This window comes from Delphinapterus leucas, chromosome 16 (assembly GCF_059928025.1).
Source record: "Delphinapterus leucas isolate spDelLeu-1000000601 "Yukka" chromosome 16, BTC_Dleu_Yukka2, whole genome shotgun sequence".
NCBI classification, from domain to species: domain Eukaryota; kingdom Metazoa; phylum Chordata; class Mammalia; order Artiodactyla; family Monodontidae; genus Delphinapterus; species Delphinapterus leucas.
This window is the reverse complement of record NC_143144.1, coordinates 6,048,582-6,066,536: the sequence shown is the minus strand read 5'-3', so window position 1 is coordinate 6,066,536 and position 17,955 is coordinate 6,048,582. Positions and strand designations below refer to the sequence as shown.

At 44.2% G+C, this 17,955-nt stretch overlaps 2 protein-coding genes across 3 annotated transcripts; one reads left to right on the top strand and one right to left on the bottom strand.

Moving 5' to 3' along the window:
- Positions 1 to 12,769, bottom strand: SPRTN (SprT-like N-terminal domain). Of its 2 annotated transcripts, XM_022553115.3 has the most exons (6): positions 12,103 to 12,764; positions 11,697 to 11,971; positions 10,585 to 10,684; positions 6,581 to 6,709; positions 3,576 to 3,843; positions 1 to 2,346 (listed from the first exon to the last, which is right to left on the bottom strand). In XM_022553115.3, the coding sequence occupies exons 1-6, from the start codon at positions 12,103 to 12,105 to the stop codon at positions 1,613 to 1,615; spliced, it is 1,509 nt and encodes a 502-aa protein (XP_022408823.1). In that variant the 5' UTR covers positions 12,106 to 12,764; the 3' UTR covers positions 1 to 1,612. The 2 variants fall into 2 exon arrangements, with proteins under 2 accessions (XP_022408823.1, XP_089753523.1); XM_089897397.1 differs by lacking the exon at positions 6,581 to 6,709 and having other exon boundaries at positions 12,103 to 12,769.
- EXOC8 (exocyst complex component 8) lies at positions 10,839 to 17,196 on the top strand. Its single transcript, XM_022553113.3, has one exon. It carries the CDS (start codon positions 12,515 to 12,517, stop codon positions 14,690 to 14,692), a length of 2,178 nt encoding a protein of 725 aa, XP_022408821.1. The 5' UTR covers positions 10,839 to 12,514; the 3' UTR covers positions 14,693 to 17,196.
- Positions 17,197 to 17,955: the final 759 nt, after the last annotated feature.

The following is a 17,955-nucleotide window of genomic DNA, read 5'->3' as shown; positions in this document are numbered from 1 at the left end:
TTTTAAGTCATTTATCTATAAATGTTTATTAAATACTATTGTTTAACTTCATGCTTAAGAAATATCAAAACTTGTAAACACTCAACCAGACAGGCTAAAATGAAAAGGACTGACAACAGCGTTAAGACTGCTGAGCGACAAGCTCTCATACACTGCTGGCAGGACTGTAAACTGGCAGCATCTACTAAAGCTAAACATAAATGCACCTGGTGACCCTGCATTCCAGACTGGGGATATGCTCAGCAGAAATGAGTAAGAATGTTCTTAGCAGCGTTATTCAGAATGGCCAGCCCCAAACTGGAGATAATTCCAATGTCCATTAATATCAGAATGATAAACTCGGGCATATTCATACAAATACTACAGAGCAATGAAAAGACTGAACTTCTGCTACCCATAGCAACAAAGGTACTACTTCATAGTGTTTAAAAACAAGCTAAACTAACCGTGGTGACAGATGAAAACATTGGTTACTCTGGGGTGGTGGGTGTTGGCTGGCAAGAGTTGCCCATAAGGACACTTCATGGCAACTGAAATGCTCTCTAACTGCACCTGCGTAGTGGTGACTCAGCGGGGAACCCAGCTGCACCTTACGGATGTAAAGGCGTGTTGCAACAAAGTTAAGAAAAAGAAAACCTGTGAACTAAGGCCCTGAAAATATGCCAACACACTGGCGGTAGAGCCATGAGACAAAGTAAACTGACCAAACTATCTCTGTCCCTTTGCTGGGACGTGGAAAAGAATGTTTTTTAAAAGAAATATAATTTTTTACATACACAAATGGTATTCCTAAATGGTTTCAACTTTGGCTTAAGGTTCATAATACTGTTTCCAGGTGATGGTCCACTTGTACATAAACTAGGCAACTTGGTTATGTTATATATGCCGGTTACTTAGTACTGAGTTTTAACCAGTCATTTTGCTAAAGCGCTGAGAGAACAGCTCAACCCTGGCCTACAGAATTACAGTGGCTATTTGTTACCAGCAATATTCCAAAAGGAATTTATTTTACTCTGCTTATCTACTTTAACCTCAAACCTGCTGCCACAGAGAAATAAAAATCTTTATAATTTTATAAAATTTTATAATATAGGAAATGTATTTCCTGTTAAAATTTTGAAGAAAAACCAAAAGCCTTGAGTACCGGAAAACAACTAGGTTGTATTTTTGGTCAATATGTCCGATACTATGAATATTACCAGTTCTGGGAATGAGTTTTAATATTAATAAAGGAATTTAACCAAACACCTGACAGGATTCCTCACTGACTATTTTAAGGAAAATATGCAAGTTAAAAAGATTAACAGATTTAAATACTTTTAAAAGAAAGAACAAAAGTATCTAAAAATTATACGTGTATGCACCCAGAAGCAACTCTGGGCTACAGTACACCTACGAGTGAATATAGCACCTTCAGACATAAAATAGTTTAAGTTACAATCTCATATATGTATATATAAAATAGAACATTTAATATGGGTGAACTAGGTTATAATCTGCAAATCTTAGCACTAACCAGGAATTCCTGAGCGGCTGACACTGTGCTATGAGGTAATACGGGTGGGACATGTGAGACCCATTCATTTTTCAGAGATTTCTTTCAGCTTTTGACTTAGAGGCTATCACCTGCAAGGCACCAGTCCAAGTGCTCATTAATCTGAGGCTCCAAAACTTCACTCTGACAAACAGGACAGTGAACCATTTTGCTCTGACTAGATGAACTGCTGGCGTTCTGCGTTGCAGCTATAGGGCGTGAACCACACTTTGGATCGTTACCACCACTCTGTGTTTGCTCTTTCGCGATAAAAAAGTTGTCGAAAACAGTCCTGTCTTCGAGCCTGGGGCGTTTACTTGGGAATCGATCTTCAGGCCCACCTGCAACCTGGGGTGCAGTCACAGATGTCGATTCCACTGCTTTTAGAGGATTTCTCAGGGATATCTTAGAAGATGTCACCCTCCTTTGAGAACTAGAAGAGACCGAGTTTTTAGCGATGTCACCAACCGTGAGGCTTTTCATCGGAGACCCACTCACACTGCTGAAAGCCTTGTGCCTGGAGACCGATACTCCAGAGAAGTAGTTGCTTAAAACACTCTGGTGACTGGAACCGAGAGCAGCGGAGACTGAGGAAGTTTTCCCACTTGAGCCGTTCTGTTCAAATGTCACCTCAGGTTTCGAATTGGGTCTTAAGGCATTTGCTGAATGGTCCTGATTTAAAACATCCTGGGTTTTAACAGCATGTGAAGTGAGACATTTCCCAGATGAAGGCGAATTGCTGGTTCCCCCTAGAACATACCCTTTCCCACTGAAAGGGATTAACAACTGTGTCTCCCCTCTGTTCGGTTTACCTGCAAAACAAGCAAATAAGATTCTTCCTTGGCTCAAAATCAATACCATAACAAATATTAAGCTAATGGATAGCTTTTCCAAATGAAGAAATACTACTTCTGTTCTGCATTAGAACTATGTTGTAATTATCTACTGACGGGAGACGGACAATCCCCAGCAGTCCGAAAGCTGCGGTACTGAGAAAACATAAAGGACAAAAACACCCTCTCATATTTAGATAAGCAGTTCTATCACACAAACATCAATAGCAAAGTAACTTTTACCTTGAAAATTGCTTTTAGTATTCTTAAGTGTCATTCCAGAAGCGAAAAATCTGCTACCACATTATCTTCCCAACTCACAAAACTGAGGGCATAAAATCTCTCCACATAAGTTCTTCTATAGCTTCTCAACTTACTAATAAACACTTCAGATACGAGAAATATGGCTTATGTCTGTGAGTCCTTATCACATCAAATCCACAACTTCCCAAGCATTAACTTTAGTAACCTTGTTACCCCTTCAAAAGGCAGTTACTCTAGGGGCTTCCCTGGCAGTCCAGTGGTTAAGACTTCGCCTTCCAATGCAAGAGGTGCAGGTTCGATCCCTGGTCAAGGAGCTAACATCCCACATGCCTCCAGGTCAAAAAACCAAAACAAAACAGAAACAATATTGTAACAAATTCAATAAAGACTTTAAAAAAAAAAGTGAGATTACAGAGCTAAAAAAAGTTAAAAAAAAAAGGCAGTAACTGTGAACTGCACAGGAAAGGGATAAATCCTGAAGATGAAGTACTAGCGTAATACATGTCACATCCTTTTCCCATTCTCCCAGTGAAAATACATACATCAACAGAAGTCACCTGGATAGACTCCAACTGATAGGAAGGGGTGTAGCTAGGACTTCCATTCCGGGCATTGTTATCTGAATTACTGTTTTCATTCGGACAGTCTTTGCCTTCTGTTTCTCTCCTAATGACGCAGTGAGTCAGGACAGGGAAAGGGGTCGCCCTGGAATTTCAGCAGTGGGAACTACTTCTACTTCTACTCACATGTGTGTACAGCAGAGGGTAGTTTTCTACCCCCATTTCATGGACAACGGGATTTTTTTTTTCCCTTGAGTCCACACTTGAAACCGTCTACACTAGAAACAATCCTTAAGCTTACCTAATGCCAGTTCCCTGATGGACAGTACTGTCTACGTTACAGCCACAGCCGTGGAAAAGTTGGGAGAATATAAGCAGAGTTACCTTTCTTTTCTGCTTCTGACACTGGCTGCTTTCCTAGTTTTGTCTTTCCTTTGCCTTTTTTTGAGCAGCTCTCTGGCTCCTTGATTTTTATGTAGGCGCCTCCACAGGTTTTCTGGTGCTCAGCCCACCAGTAGTCATGGGCAGAGGGTGCCCTGTTGGTGGCGCGTTTCACGTAGCCGTAATATGGCTTCTTGTACTGACACGGCCCATTGCAGCGCCACCAGTGTCGCCGGTACTCATCCACCTCGTCGTGGAAAGTATGGTACACCTGGGTCGAGACGAAGTTGTCAGCGTTAAGCATGCAGGTTAACAAGTGTAAGAGAATGAATATACAAGCAATATATAAGCAGCCCCCCGCCCCCTTTTTCAACTTTCCAGTTTCCCAGAGCTTTCTGAAGTTGTGTTTTGGGAAAGACAGTAACGATATTTAGCTTCTCTTCAAAAGTTCATTTTAATGGGAAACAGCAGCACTTAACTTAGTGCTTCATAAACTGTGTAAAGATAGAAAAAGGTGAGACTAGAAGACAAGAAAATTAAAAATAAAAAAACCAAAAAGCTTCTATAAATGCTAAAAGTTTTAGAAACCCTATTTCTAAACGATGAAAAACTAGGATAAAGACAAGACTTTATATAATGCTGTAATAAATAAGAATTGTTCCCACTGCCAAGCTGAAATCTTCCCCTGTAAGTAAACAAAGGGTCCTGAGGACTGTTTCCTGTAAATGCTGGACCCAAACCTCGTGCAGCATCTGTCAAACCCGCCCCGCACATGCGCCCGGCTCCGCCCATTTCTTCATAATAAGGCTTCGGGCTATCATTTTATCTGATCATAGGTGAAAAGCTCTCCAGGACTTGAAGGTTCTCAGCCTGTACCCCTAGTGGCTATTACCGGCCTGGCACAGGGAAGGTGCTCAGTGTTTGATGACTGAGTGAAAAGCTTCGAGTCAAATAAAATTCTCTGTAAATGTGCTTTTCAGTCCTTCAACAGGATCCGTCTGTTTCACCCTCTAGATGAAATCTTACTTAGAGCCTAAGCAGGAGACAGACAGGACGGCTATAGACCCCCCCCACCTCGAGAGTACTGAGGACGGCAGGGCACCATCTGAAACGGATACTCCTGAAGGACTGAGCACCTTCTCCTCCTGTCCTCTCAGTGAAACGTTACTGTTTATATAAGGAGCACAGCATATGAGTTTTGTTTTGTTTAAACCAAGGCATTTAACTCTTTAGTAAAGTCCCCTTGTGGGAAAGAATGCTAAGCTTTCCATAACTCTACAGATAAATAGTTTCGTAATCACCATCTCTCCATCAGAAGCAAACAAACTCTATTGTTTGGCAAGCACGCCAACGACGCCAATTATGGTAGGTGCAGAAGAGGCTGGAGGAGAGAGGGTCTGGGAGCGAGGAGGCCTGCGAGACCCTGCCCGCGCTCTCGTGTTGACAACACTCCGCTTAACAATTCAGCGGCAAAGACCACAGCGAACTGCATCTGTTTTGCTTCCAGCTTCTGTAATTCCTATAGCCTGGGGATGTAACTTTTTAACCCTGTAGTCACTAAAATAAAATTGTTCTCAATGTGGATGCCCTGTGGAGTGTGCTATAACGTGATGGAACCCGTGAAAGCAAGGGGTGTCCACCTGATAAAGCCTCCTAGATGAAAACACACAGACATCCAAGATAGAAGGGCATATCCTCTTCCAACTGAACAACAGGAAGTATACTAGGACTTTGCTTAAAGTGTGAATTCTGATGAAGAAACTAAGTCTTTTCCACTAGCAACTCCATAATTCTTGTGCTACTCTGGATTTTATGTGATTGTGTTAATGCAAGCCACTTCCCTGATGCTGAAGGAACTCTGTCCGGTAATTAAATGAGCTCTCTAGAAAATTAAACTGACGGCTAGAGAATAATACACAGAGGGTCAGCACTTCTCGCTTTCCATCACACTGGCCTTTGTTGCCTTTTAAAGGAAGGAAATATCTAAACACACCAAGGCATTTAATCTTTGTAGGAATTAATATTTCTGTTTGGTTCCATTCAATTCCATATTTGCTAAGCGCCTGTAGAGACACTGCACTACACATCTCATGCAGAGGTATGTAAGGACAGACAAGAGCCGCCCCGTGAGAGGTATGAAAGCAGAATAAAATAGCGTAAAAGGTTAAACAGCTGCCGAGCAGGTTCCAGGAGGGAGAAGCTGTATCTCACTGTAAAGATGGAGGTCGTTTTGACAGAAAATAGGAGAAGTGGCATATTTTAGGAAGAGGGTATATGAGGACAGGCACGGAGGTGCAAAGTCCAGTTAGAAACGTTAAGACATAAGCAGGGGGGCTGCAGAAGGTAAGAGAAAGGGAAGAGCAAGGTTATCTGAAAAAATGAATCAGTAATAACAAAAACAACTAACATTTAATGAGTACTCAAACTGTGCTAAAACGTTTTGCACGTACTTCCTCTAAGCCTCACAGGACCCAACAGGTAGGTGCCGTCATTACCCTCCTTTCACGTGAGTAAACTGAAGCGCAGAAGAAATCAGCGGGTCCCACAGTGAATCAGTGGCGCCAGCGTCTGGACGCAAGCAACCTGACTCTTCCTGCTTTTTTGACCCCAGGCTCTGCCATCTCCTACAATATCATGCAGAAACACGAATCAAAGACTTCTGAAGAAGGGAATGACATATGAAATGGTGGCAGAATATGGGACAGACTGGAGGAGGACACGACGAGGCAACAAAATTAGGAGCGGACTGTAGTAGTCCAGAAGAGAGGTACGCAGGCCTGCAGTAACCCTGTGCAACGTGCTGCCCTCGTGGCTGGAGGCACCAGGGTACCGCTGGTGCGGCCGCCCTTCGCCTACGTGGTCCTCGACAGGCCAGGCAGCTTCTCTGGGCCTCTCACTTGCTGTGGAAAATCCTCAAACATAGTATTCGTTTCTACCCAGTTCTCTATTTTCAGGAAGTACTGAATAAATAACTGCTGAATATCATAAATGTGTGTGGCTTTATATACCGTTATATTGGCTCCCGTCAGGCGATTGATGCGATGCATATGTTTACAAAACTCTGGGCCGTGCCCTTCCCGATCTTTATCGTTATTCGTGACAAATAAATAGGCATGTATCATTTCATGCAAGAGGGTCTGAAACAGAGAACAGTCAAATTAATTTGTTATGGTGCTTTTGAAAATAAAAATGCATTTTCTTACTCTACCTGGGGTCTTAACCTTCTTTGGATCACAGGCTCCGTTCAGATACTGAACAAAGTCATGAACGATCTTTCTAGAAAACTTACATAAGCACACATTCACAAAACTTTGCCTCTATAATATCCAAAGCTCTGTAGGTCCCAGGCTAAGAACTCTTGTTCCAAGAAAGCCTTTTTAATTATTAATCAAAATCCAGTAGAAAAGACTGACAAATCCAACTACATGAAAATTTAAAAATTCTGTATGGAGAAAAAATTTTATAAGTAAAGCGAAAAAAGAAACTCAGAAAAATATATGTGCAACCACCTCACAGCCTATTAATTCCTAAAATATAAAGAACTCCTAAAAGTCCACAGGGAAATGACCAACAATACAATTTTAAAATAGGCAAATGTCACGGACAGGTCAGAGAAAATGAAACATATATGATCCATAAACATGTGAAAAACGTTCAACGTCATTTATAAAAACAGAAATGCAAACTAATACATTAGTATACCACTTCTTGCTTATCAAGACTGGTAAAACTCCTAAAGTTTGACACCATTAGTAAAGCTAAGGGAAAATAAGCACTCCCATATATCACTGGTAGGAGTGCAAAATGGTACAAATTCTCCTCTCCCTGGGGAGGAGAATTTGATAACGTCTAACGAAATTACAAATCCATTTATCGTTGGACTCAGCAATACCCAGACTAAAATGAAAGGCCGTACATATGAGGTACTTTCTCGGTGGCACTGCTTACAGAAGCAAAAGAGTGAGAGCAGTGTTTAGCCATAGGGGCCTTGCTGAAAGAAGAGCCACATAATGGAATTTCATGCAGCCATAAAAAAGAAAGAAAAATTTCTCTATGAAATGATTTGGAGGATGCTACAGACTGTATCATTGTAATGAAAAAAGGCAAAGTACAGAAGAGTATACACAGAATTTTGTATAAGAAGTATGCTATGTGGTGGGGAGGGCGTAAGAGTGGATATAAATATTGGCAAAACAGAACAACGATAGAAAAAAGAAACTAATAACAGTATCCTTTAGTAGGTAGAGAGTTCAGAATAGAGGAATGGGGGAGATCAAGATTTCTTTGTGTACAGCTTTCTATAGTTTTGGGATTCTGAATCATGTAAAAATTTAAAACAAACAGTAAAACCTGCTCATTCCACACCAAGGATGCAGCAGTTTAGGTGCAAAGTTAACAAAAGCACTTAAGGCTGCTATTTCATACTTTATTCTAAAAAAAAGTGAATACAAAAAGTGAAAATCATAAAGGTCTTCAAAAGCATACCTTTTTCATAATCCTCCATAGTTTTGTGAAAAAAATAATTTCCATCAGAAGAAGTAGACTGGCATTAATGAACTTTAGTCTTACAAAATTATGCTGAACAGCAAAATGGGAGAATCAAACATTTTAACTTGGTCATTATGAAACCATCCCTTTTAAAATTATCAACTCTATCTTTTCAAGAAAATGCCACTCTACTGAGACTTAGAGTCAAAGGCCATTCTACATTTCAGATGTCTCTCAACATTCTAAAATAACGACAACCATTCTCAGAAAGGAGAAACTACTTAGGTTCCTGATTTTTGGTCCAATTTAAACACATCTCGAAAATGGGACATGGCATTGTACTGAACACTTCTATTTTTATATATCTACCATTTTCCACATTTAGGCTCTACACAACATGGTCCCCAAATACCTCTATTTCCCACCACTGTTCTACATCTGGCCAAAAACAAGTACTTCTGCTCCTAAACATGCCGTAAGTTTAGTGGCCTCGCTTCTGTTCACAGTCCTCCCGTTCCTTCTGTCAAGATAGTCTCCTCTACCGTGTGTACGTGAGAGAATCCAATCTGTCCCGTCAGGCTCACACCCATGTTTTAGTTTGCAGTGGTTATAACAGTCCTAAGGGGACAGGACAAGAGCTTTAGGGCCAGGGAAACCAGAGCCTAAAGCGAGGATCTGGTATTCATGATCCACGTGACCCTGCACAAGTTACAACTTGCCCCTCACCCTTAAAATGGAGATACCCTAATCTTGCAGGGCTTTGGTAAAGGCAAACACTACAATAACCAGGGTAGTCCGGCACGCAGTAGGCGTGGTGATGTTACTAGTAATAAAATCCACATCTCTGAAGCTTTTCTTGACCTCCTCAACCAGTTTAAGTCTTTTCCTTTTCTGAGTCCTACTGATTATAATTTAGGCAGCTACTTTCAATACAGGCCACAGTCCCCCTATTCTTCCTCTGTCCACCTTCCTGATCTGATGTTAGAACTTTCTGCCAACAGCAGATGCTCACTTGAAGCATTAGCACCTATTTCCCATTTTCTTCTTGCCCATTACCTTAAGAAGATAAAAACTGTTCACGTGTTAATTTAATCATTTATGCAACAAATATTCATTAAGCAGTTTTCAGTTAGGGCTGTTCCAACTAGGGCTCCTGGTAAGGTTGATCTGGTTAATCATATTGTTCAACTTTTGTTTTTTCATTTTTACTATCTTTTTTTCTGCTTATTCATTTAATTACCAACGGAGTTGTGTTAACACCTGCAACTATGTGGATTATTTCTCTTTTTGTTTCTGCTAATTGATGCTTCATGTCGTTTAAAGCTATGTTATTACTTTTAGGGTCATTATGTGTTTTTATTTAATAGATTATTTTATCATTATAAAATGTCTCCCTTTTTTCTAGTAAAACTCCCTCCCTTAAAATCTTTAAACTAATACTAATAAATCCATAGCAGCTTTCTGTTGTCTAGTATTTAGATGATATGCTTTTTCTCATCCTTTTATATTTAACATGTGTGTCTTTATCTTAAGCATGTCTCTGTTAATCTAGGATGTCATTTCACGTTTTTAACTGGAGTGTTTAGTCCATTTACATTTAACGTAATAACTGCTGTTTTTATGTCCACCTTTCTCTTTATTTGATCTGGGCTTTGTTCCTTTATTCCTTTCTTTCTTATTAATTCGGTTATTTCTGTTGTACCATTTTACATTTAGTGGCTATTTACCTTTTTAAAACTCTGGTAAAAAAAAAAAAAGTAACATAAAATTTACCACCTTAACCATTTTAAGTGTACGGTTCAGTAGTGCTAAGTACATTCACATTGTTGTAAAACCCATTACCTTTTATTACCCTTAAAAACATATTCCCAAGCACGTTTTAACTTATTTCCCATCCACCTATACCATAGGTGGTATTTCTCTACCACCTATGCTCTCTAGTGCGTATGTTGCAGGTGATATAATTGCGGCAAGACCACTCACACTGGCTGTATCTTGGAGATCTTCAGGCAACTATTCGACTCCACTAAACATACTCTGACAGCTCCCACGGCTCCGTTTTGCTAGCAGGAGTGACCACTAGCTCTAGATACGCAGTGTGCCCTCACGCTGCTTTGTTCTGCCAGCTCAGCTACACGTCCTGGGAGGACACCATGGTGGCTGAACACAGGAGAATCTGTGTGTCTCAATACAAAGATCTGGATCCTAAGTTTTTCTCTGCTTCTAAACCAACCACTTTGCCTCTCTGAACCTTGATTATCTCATTTATAAAAATGAGAACACACCGTGAACATAAACAGGATTACCGTAAATATCACACTGGGTGACTTACCTGAAAGCCTCTATTTTCGAAACACGATAAGAATATAAGGTAATCACTATTATTTACCCCACAATAAAAGTTCGCAGTGAGGGAAAACGGGTTTTTTCTTCTTCACGTGCACAAATTAATTTACAGCAGTCTAAACCAGAAACAAGCGTTTCTAAATTACTGAGCTAAGCATCGGGTTCACGCAAAGAATACCTCCACCAGATCCTTTCTTGGTCTCAACTTTAAGAGGGGTTCACTGAGGCGGATGGAACACATTCCGCCCCTGCCTTCGTAGCTGCATATCCCAGCGCACCTGGAAAACAACCACCACAAAACGGTCGCTTAGCAAAGATACGCGAAAGGGAAGCGGACGGGAAAGGGCAACCGCCGGTTCCTTCTCCAACGGTCCAGACTGAGAGGGCTCTGGGGCGGGGGGGAGGGGCTCTCTCTCGAGAGCGCACGCGCAGCCGCTCGGGGGGCGGCCCCTGCCTTTCGCGCCAGTTAGGGAGGCACGTGAGCAGCAGGGACTCCCTGAACGCCAGCCGGGCCGTAAGAGCTCGAAGAAGGCCGTCCCGTTCTGCCGCTCCCTGCCTCCTCCCTACACGCCACTGTCGGTCAGTCGTCGGTGGCGGTAACGGCCAGGTCTCCAGCAGCCTGTGTCCAGAAGTGTCGAGGAAACCCACACACGCAGCAGCATGGCACTAGAAACACACTTCCGTGTCGTACCTTCATCTCTTACTTCAGGGCGCTTCGCCTCCATCCAAGAGCAAGCGCGGTGGTCTCGAACCGCACTGTCAACTTCTCAACTCCGTTCGTACGCAGCAGCAGGTTACCTGGAGCCGGCATTTCCCGGACTCGGCGTGCCGGAAAGGGCTGCTTTGAGACGCACCCCGCCGCCCCCCCCCGAAGATCCCCTGGACCCAGAAGTAGGGAAACGCCGCCCCTTCCCCACCCTGACCCGCGAGCTCGCGGCCCAACGGCGGTACCCGCCGAGCCCGGCAGGGACTGCACGCGTCCCGGGGAAGAAAGCAAGCCGCGGCCCCGGCCTCCTTTCTCGGGGTCAGCTTCCGGCTGCTTCTCCCGCCTGGGTCCTAAAGCGCTCCCGTAAGCCCCATCAGAAAACGGTCAGCTCATCGTTCTAACGCCAAGGAACGTCCCCTTACCAGCCAAACCGCCGCGGGGTGGGCCACAGGGCTCCCCTGACGCTGGGCGGGACAGAGAAGGGCAGGGAAGGGACACAGGACCGAGGAGCCGCCTGCCCCCAGCTCCAGAGCCCGGGCTGAGGCCGCCGGCGCCCCCCGCCCGCGGCGCGGCTCGGGACTCACAGCGTCATTCGCATGCTCCACTTCACCTCGACCGCCTCCAGATGGCCCCAGAAGAAACGGTCGTTGAACAGCATAAACAGGGCCTGCAAATCGGGGGTGGGGTCCACCAGCTCCCAGGACGCGTCCACCAGAGACAGGGGCTCCTGGGCCGGATCGCGCTCCGAGACCTGCAAGTTCCACTCCTCCTGAAGCCGCAGCGCCAAAACCAGGTCCTCATCCATGGCTGCCGGGGGACTCCACGTACCGGAGCCTCGGACGGCCGGGTCGAACTCCTCCTAGGAGATACCGGCCCACGGGTCAGCCCACCGATCTCGCGAGACTCAGACAAACTGCCTCGACAACGAGAACGGAACTTGTCCCAGACGCCGAAGTAAAGCTTCTGGGGCTCAAAAAAAAAAGAACTCACCATGACAGCACCTCCCAGTGGGCTCAAAACTTCGTTTCCCAGGGCTTGAGCCGGAAGCAGGTTTCAGAAATCTGGTTACCGCCTTCTCGGTTCGCGAGTAACGTCAAACACCAACGTCACGCTCGGTTCTGGCGCAGTACCTACGTCTCTCTGCCCCGCCCTCCACTCGCTTCCGCAAAAGCTTCTCCGGCGCATGCGCCCTAGGCCGCTGGCGCTGTTGCGCAGGCGCACCGCCTGCGCCCGGCCTCTTGCGTAGGCGCAGTGCCTGAAGTTCATACCCGGGCGCAGGCGTACTCGTCTCTCTTCCAGCCTGCTTCCGCAGCCCTGGAGTTGGACCCGGCTTGGGTGGGCCTAGACAGCGGCAGCACGGGCGACGGCGATAGTGACAGGGACTGCGTGAGTCCGGACGGAAATGGCGATGGCGATGTCAGACAGCGGGGCGAGCCGCCTGCGGCGGCAGCTGGAGTCGGGCGGCTTCGAGGCGCGGCTGTACGTGAAGCAGCTCTCGCAGCAGTCGGACGGAGACCGAGACCTGCAGGAGCACCGGCAGCGCATCCAGGCGCTGGCGGAGGAGACGGCGCAGAACCTGAAGCGCAACGTCTACCAGAACTACCGGCAGTTCATAGAGACGGCCCGCGAGATCTCCTACCTGGAGAGCGAGATGTATCAGCTCAGTCACCTGCTGACCGAGCAGAAGAGCAGCCTGGAGAGCATCCCGCTTACGCTGCTGCCAGCTGCCGCCGCCGCGGGGGCCGCCGCCGCCTCCGGAGGGGAGGAGGGGGGAGGCGGCGCGGGGGTCCGCGACCACCTCCGGGGCCAGGCTGGCTTTTTCCCCAGCCCCGGGGGCGCCTCCCGCGACAGTTCTGGGCCAGGCGAGGAAGGAAAGCAGCGCACTCTCACCACCCTGCTTGAGAAGGTGGAAGGCTGCAGGCACCTGCTGGAGACGCCGGGACAGTACCTGGTGTACAACGGGGACCTGGTGGAATACGAGGCGGACCACATGGCCCAGCTGCAGCGGGTGCACGGCTTTCTCATGAACGACTGTTTGCTGGTGGCCACCTGGCTGCCACAGCGGCGGGGGATGTATCGCTACAACGCCCTCTATCCCCTGGATGGTTTGGCCGTGGTCAATGTCAAGGACAACCCGCCCATGAAGGACATGTTCAAGCTGCTCATGTTTCCCGAGAGCCGTATTTTTCAAGCGGAAAACGCAAAAATCAAACGAGAGTGGCTGGAAGTGCTGGAGGAAACCAAGAGGGCCCTCAGTGAAAAAAGACGCAGGGGGCAGGAGGAGGCAGCTGCCCCTCGAGGGCCACCCCAGGTGACTTCCAAGGCTGGCAACCCATTTGAGGACGAAGACGACGGCGAACCAGCTGTTCCCGAGGCAGAAGAAGAGAAGGTGGACCTCTCAGTGGAATGGATCCAGGAATTGCCTGAAGACCTGGATGTCTGTATTGCCCAGAGGGACTTTGAAGGGGCCGTCGACCTGCTGGATAAATTGAACCGTTACCTGGAAGATAAGCCCAGCCCACCTCCTGTGAAAGAACTAAGGGCCAGAGTGGATGAGCGTGTCCGCCAGCTCACTGAGGTGCTAGTGTTTGAACTCTCCCCGGATCGGTCCCTGAGAGGTGGTCCCAAGGCTACCCGCCGGGCGGTTTCTCAGCTAATCCGGCTTGGCCAGTGCACGAAGGCTTGTGAGCTGTTTTTGAGAAACAGGGCAGCAGCTGTGCATACTGCAATACGCCAGCTTCGCATTGAAGGTGCCACTTTACTCTACATTCATAAGCTCTGCCACGTCTTCTTTACCAGCCTTCTGGAGACCGCCAGGGAATTTGAGACGGACTTTGCGGGCACCGACAGCGGCTGCTACTCTGCCTTTGTGGTCTGGGCGAGGTCAGCCATGGGCATGTTTGTGGATGCTTTTAGCAAGCAGGTGTTTGATAGTAAGGAGAGCCTCTCCACGGCGGCTGAGTGTGTAAAAGTGGCAAAGGAGCATTGTCAGCAGCTGGGCGACATCGGACTAGACCTCACCTTCATCATCCACGCCCTCCTGGTGAAAGACATCCAAGGGGCCCTACACAGTTACAAAGAAATCATCATCGAAGCCACGAAGCATCGCAACTCCGAGGAGATGTGGAGGAGGATGAACTTGATGACTCCAGAGGCCCTGGGGAAACTCAAAGAGGAGATGAAGAGCTGTGGAGTGGGTAACTTCGAGCAGTACACGGGGGATGACTGCTGGGTGAACCTCAGTTACACGGTGGTTGCTTTCACCAAACAGACCATGGGCTTCTTGGAAGAGGCACTGAAGCTGTATTTCCCGGAGCTGCACATGGTGCTTTTGGAGAGCCTGGTGGAAATCATTTTGGTTGCTGTTCAGCACGTGGATTACAGTCTTCGATGTGAGCAGGATCCAGAGAAGAAGGCTTTTATCAGGCAGAATGCATCCTTTCTGTATGAAACTGTCCTCCCCGTGGTGGAGAAAAGGTTTGAGGAGGGTGTGGGGAAACCCGCCAAACAACTCCAGGACCTGAGAAATGCATCGAGACTGATGCGTGTGAATCCCGAAAGTACAACGTCAGTGGTCTGATGCCTGGACCTGTTTATGTGTATCCGTGTATATTGCTTATGGATTATTTATATTAAGTTGCAGTAGCATATTCTTTATAGTCTCAAACATGTCTTAAAAATAAAAGATGCCCTCTCGGATAGAAGTGCAAAATCACAAGGAGAAAGAAAAAAAATGTTAAATTAAGGCCATATGACAAAAACATTGGAATTATTAAAATATATAATATGCTTTCCTTTTAAATTATGCAGCTCTCTAATGCATATATCGTCACACTATAGCATTTCAGCTTATCCTTTGACTCACGACACACGTTCTCACAGTGCAGGTTATGCAGCGCCAATAAACAGTTTCTGTAAATACAGAGTTTAAGTATGTTGTGAATGTCTCCCTGTTCACAAAAATGTTAGGTTTCTTAAAGGGTACTGTGCCATATAAAACACCCTGTGCCCTATACTTACACACCTTAACATGTGTTTGAACAATTTGGGGGAAAGAGAGGAGTTGAGAAAATTGGTTTTAGGATAAACTTTGGTCAAAAGAATTCCTTCATGAAGGTAGCTAGTGTGTGGACTTGAGTACTCCAATCCTTATAGAGCACAAGAGGAAGCCATCATAAACACAGTTCCAAAGTAATTTAAATGATTCAGCATTTTTAGCTGCCAATTAGCAGCTTGATAACACTTGATTTGGGAGCATTTACTTGAAAATCTTAAGAACTATCAGCAAATTTTTTTTAACATATTTCTGAGTTGTCTGAAGTTCCCTTTTATCATATTAAAAAAAATAAAAAGATACATTGAAGAACCTGACAGCGCTTTTGGTGTGGGTTACACATAGTGGCTCAGACTTCATGCAAGTGGAAGAAAAGTTTTCAGAATTCAGGGTCTGGGTGGGTGGGAAATTAGGGAAAATCCTATGCAGACCCCACGGTGTTCTTAAGTATGACTGCTTTGAGCAGAGATTTGTTTTTGTTTTTTCGTGGCTAAGTGGATAGCTTTTCATGGCTAAGGGTAAGTGTTTTTTCATCTCACAGAAAAGTGAGACAGTGTGCCCAAAGGAAGGAGGGGAAAAACCTTTGGTGACTCCTAAAATGCTCCGGGCTGCATTTTTCTTGTTTTATTTTTAAATTTTATTTGTTTTTCAAACTGAATATAATGCTTACTTCAGATTGTTTAGTAAACAAAAATAACTAAAGAAATTTGAGCTTCCCTAGGTTTCTAAACTTGCATCCATTGTATCTTGATTATCTGGCCTTCCTCATACTTGGAGAGAAACTGCTAAGACCCATTTTTCCCCTAACTCTGGTTGTGATTCTTGTCCCTAAGTGTCATTTCTGATGCCGATGACTTCAAAAGGTCGTTTCTTTTATCTGAAGGAAAATAGTGGTATTAAGACTGTGGGAATTATGTAAAACCTAAAATAGCTTCTAATAGCAGGCTAGGGTTGTAAAGCTCCTTGACTTAATTACTCATATGCCAGACGAGCCTCTCATTTTATATTTAGCTATGCATATCTAAAAGGTTGAAAATTATCAAAGTTAAAGATTTTCTTTGACCTTTTTTTCACATAACTTTAGCATTTGCTAGATAATAACCGTAACTGGATATCTCAGTTGAACAAAAACAGGTATAATCTGCCTTTTTGTTTTTTAAGATCACTGGAAACTTGAATTTGATAAAAATTTTATGATTATTTTGTGCCACTTAAAGTTTCCAAAATTATATTGTATGAAACATGTATTGTGTCAATATTTGATGCTGGGTCCATGAAATGATACTTCTGAAATGAAAACTTCTCTTACGGCATGAAGTGTTAAAAACCTCAGTGCGTATGCTCTCAGATGCTATTTAAATGGTAGCCTTTTCACAGAACTGTCTGCTTTTAAAAACTGGAAGTACAGAACTTTCTTCTGTTAAAAGTTGTGTGTTCCTTAAAGTTGTAGCGGGAGGAATTAAGCTGTTGGTGAATCAGTTCGTGTGGGAAGTTGATTAAAGACCATCGATGTTGCAACGTGCCTTTGTGCCAGGACAGAGCATTTCGCTGCATTTCCTCCAAGTGGGGTCAGAGCTCTTCTCTCTAGTTCTGTTTAGTTAGACACCAAAACAAGGTCTGAAAATGGAATGCGGTTAGAGATTGCCCCAAAATATCGTACATACGGTATTATACCACTTAAGTGTTGATTGCCTTGTCTCGGTTGCTTTGAAGATAACACTGTCACTTGAGCTTGAAATCAGACTTGATTGAATTAATTAGTGTTGAAGAAAGATGCCCTGTGGAATTAAGTCTGTTTTTGATAAAAGCCTCGTTTCACTTAAGTGCTGAAAGCTCACTTATTTTTGTTTAAAACACTACCTATCATTGTCATCAGCACTTGTACTTTGCAACTTGCTTTCCTGGGATTGGGAATTCGGGACTTGACGTGTACTATAAAATCAGTATGTGTACATTTTGCTTATTGGTATGCTGTGATCTGAGGGAATCTGAAATGTTTTACCAAAATAAAGCTGAAAATTTTTCTTACACTGGATAAAATCGATTGATATTACAATGTTATATTTATTTTCTTTAGTGAGGATTTAATATTGTTATGTTCATGTTACTGAAATGTTTTAAAAGTCTAGGTTGTTTTCTAGTCTTTGTTTTTCTATATGAGGAGTAATAGGTACAAAACTGTTAGCTTATTTAAGTAAGTGTTATGCTACTATCAGAATTAAGTGAATTAAGTCAGATGGCAACTTTTTAGGATTCCCTAGAGCGGGAGATTTCAGATGTACAAAATGTGAATTTACTCTAAAAACTGGGTGTTAGGGACTTCCCTGGCGGTCCAGTGGTTAAGACTCCACGCTTCCAATGCGGGGGGCGTGGGTTTGATCCCTGGTCAAGGAACTGAGATCCCGCATGCCACGGGGCTCAGCCAAAAATAAATAAGTAAAAATATAAATATAAAAAGTGGGTTTCATACCATCTGCACATCTTTAACTGAAGAAAATATAATGTGGGCTATATGACCTAGGAACTAGGATCATAAATGACAAGGATCTCCTTTTTTTTTTTTAAATAATACGTGGATATTGCGGGAACGATCACGTATAATTGATTTAACAGTATTTAACGAATGCTATGCCTCACATTGACTAAAATGCGGGTGGGGAGGACAAAATAAAGTTAAGCATGCTTTCACTTAATATGCTTAAAAATTGGTGAAAATAGAGAAAAACTTGGAAAAATAAATTAGCAAATTAAAGGCAAAACTGTTGCAAATTAAATTCGGCAAAATTAAT

What these genes read in the sequence shown, in the direction of transcription:
- EXOC8 (XM_022553113.3), top strand. Translation starts at nt 12,515, where the DNA reads ATGGCGATGGCGATGTCAGACAGCGGGGCGAGCCGCCTGCGGCGGCAG.
- SPRTN (XM_022553115.3), bottom strand. An exon ending in TGGAGCATGCGAATGACGCT is followed by an intron (nt 10,685 to 11,696) that starts GTGAGTCCCGAG and finishes GTTGTTTTCCAG; the next exon opens with GTGCGCTGGGATATGCAGCT. An exon ending in CAAGAAAGGATCTGGTGGAG is followed by an intron (nt 6,710 to 10,584) that starts GTATTCTTTGCG and finishes TCTCTGTTTCAG; the next exon opens with ACCCTCTTGCATGAAATGAT.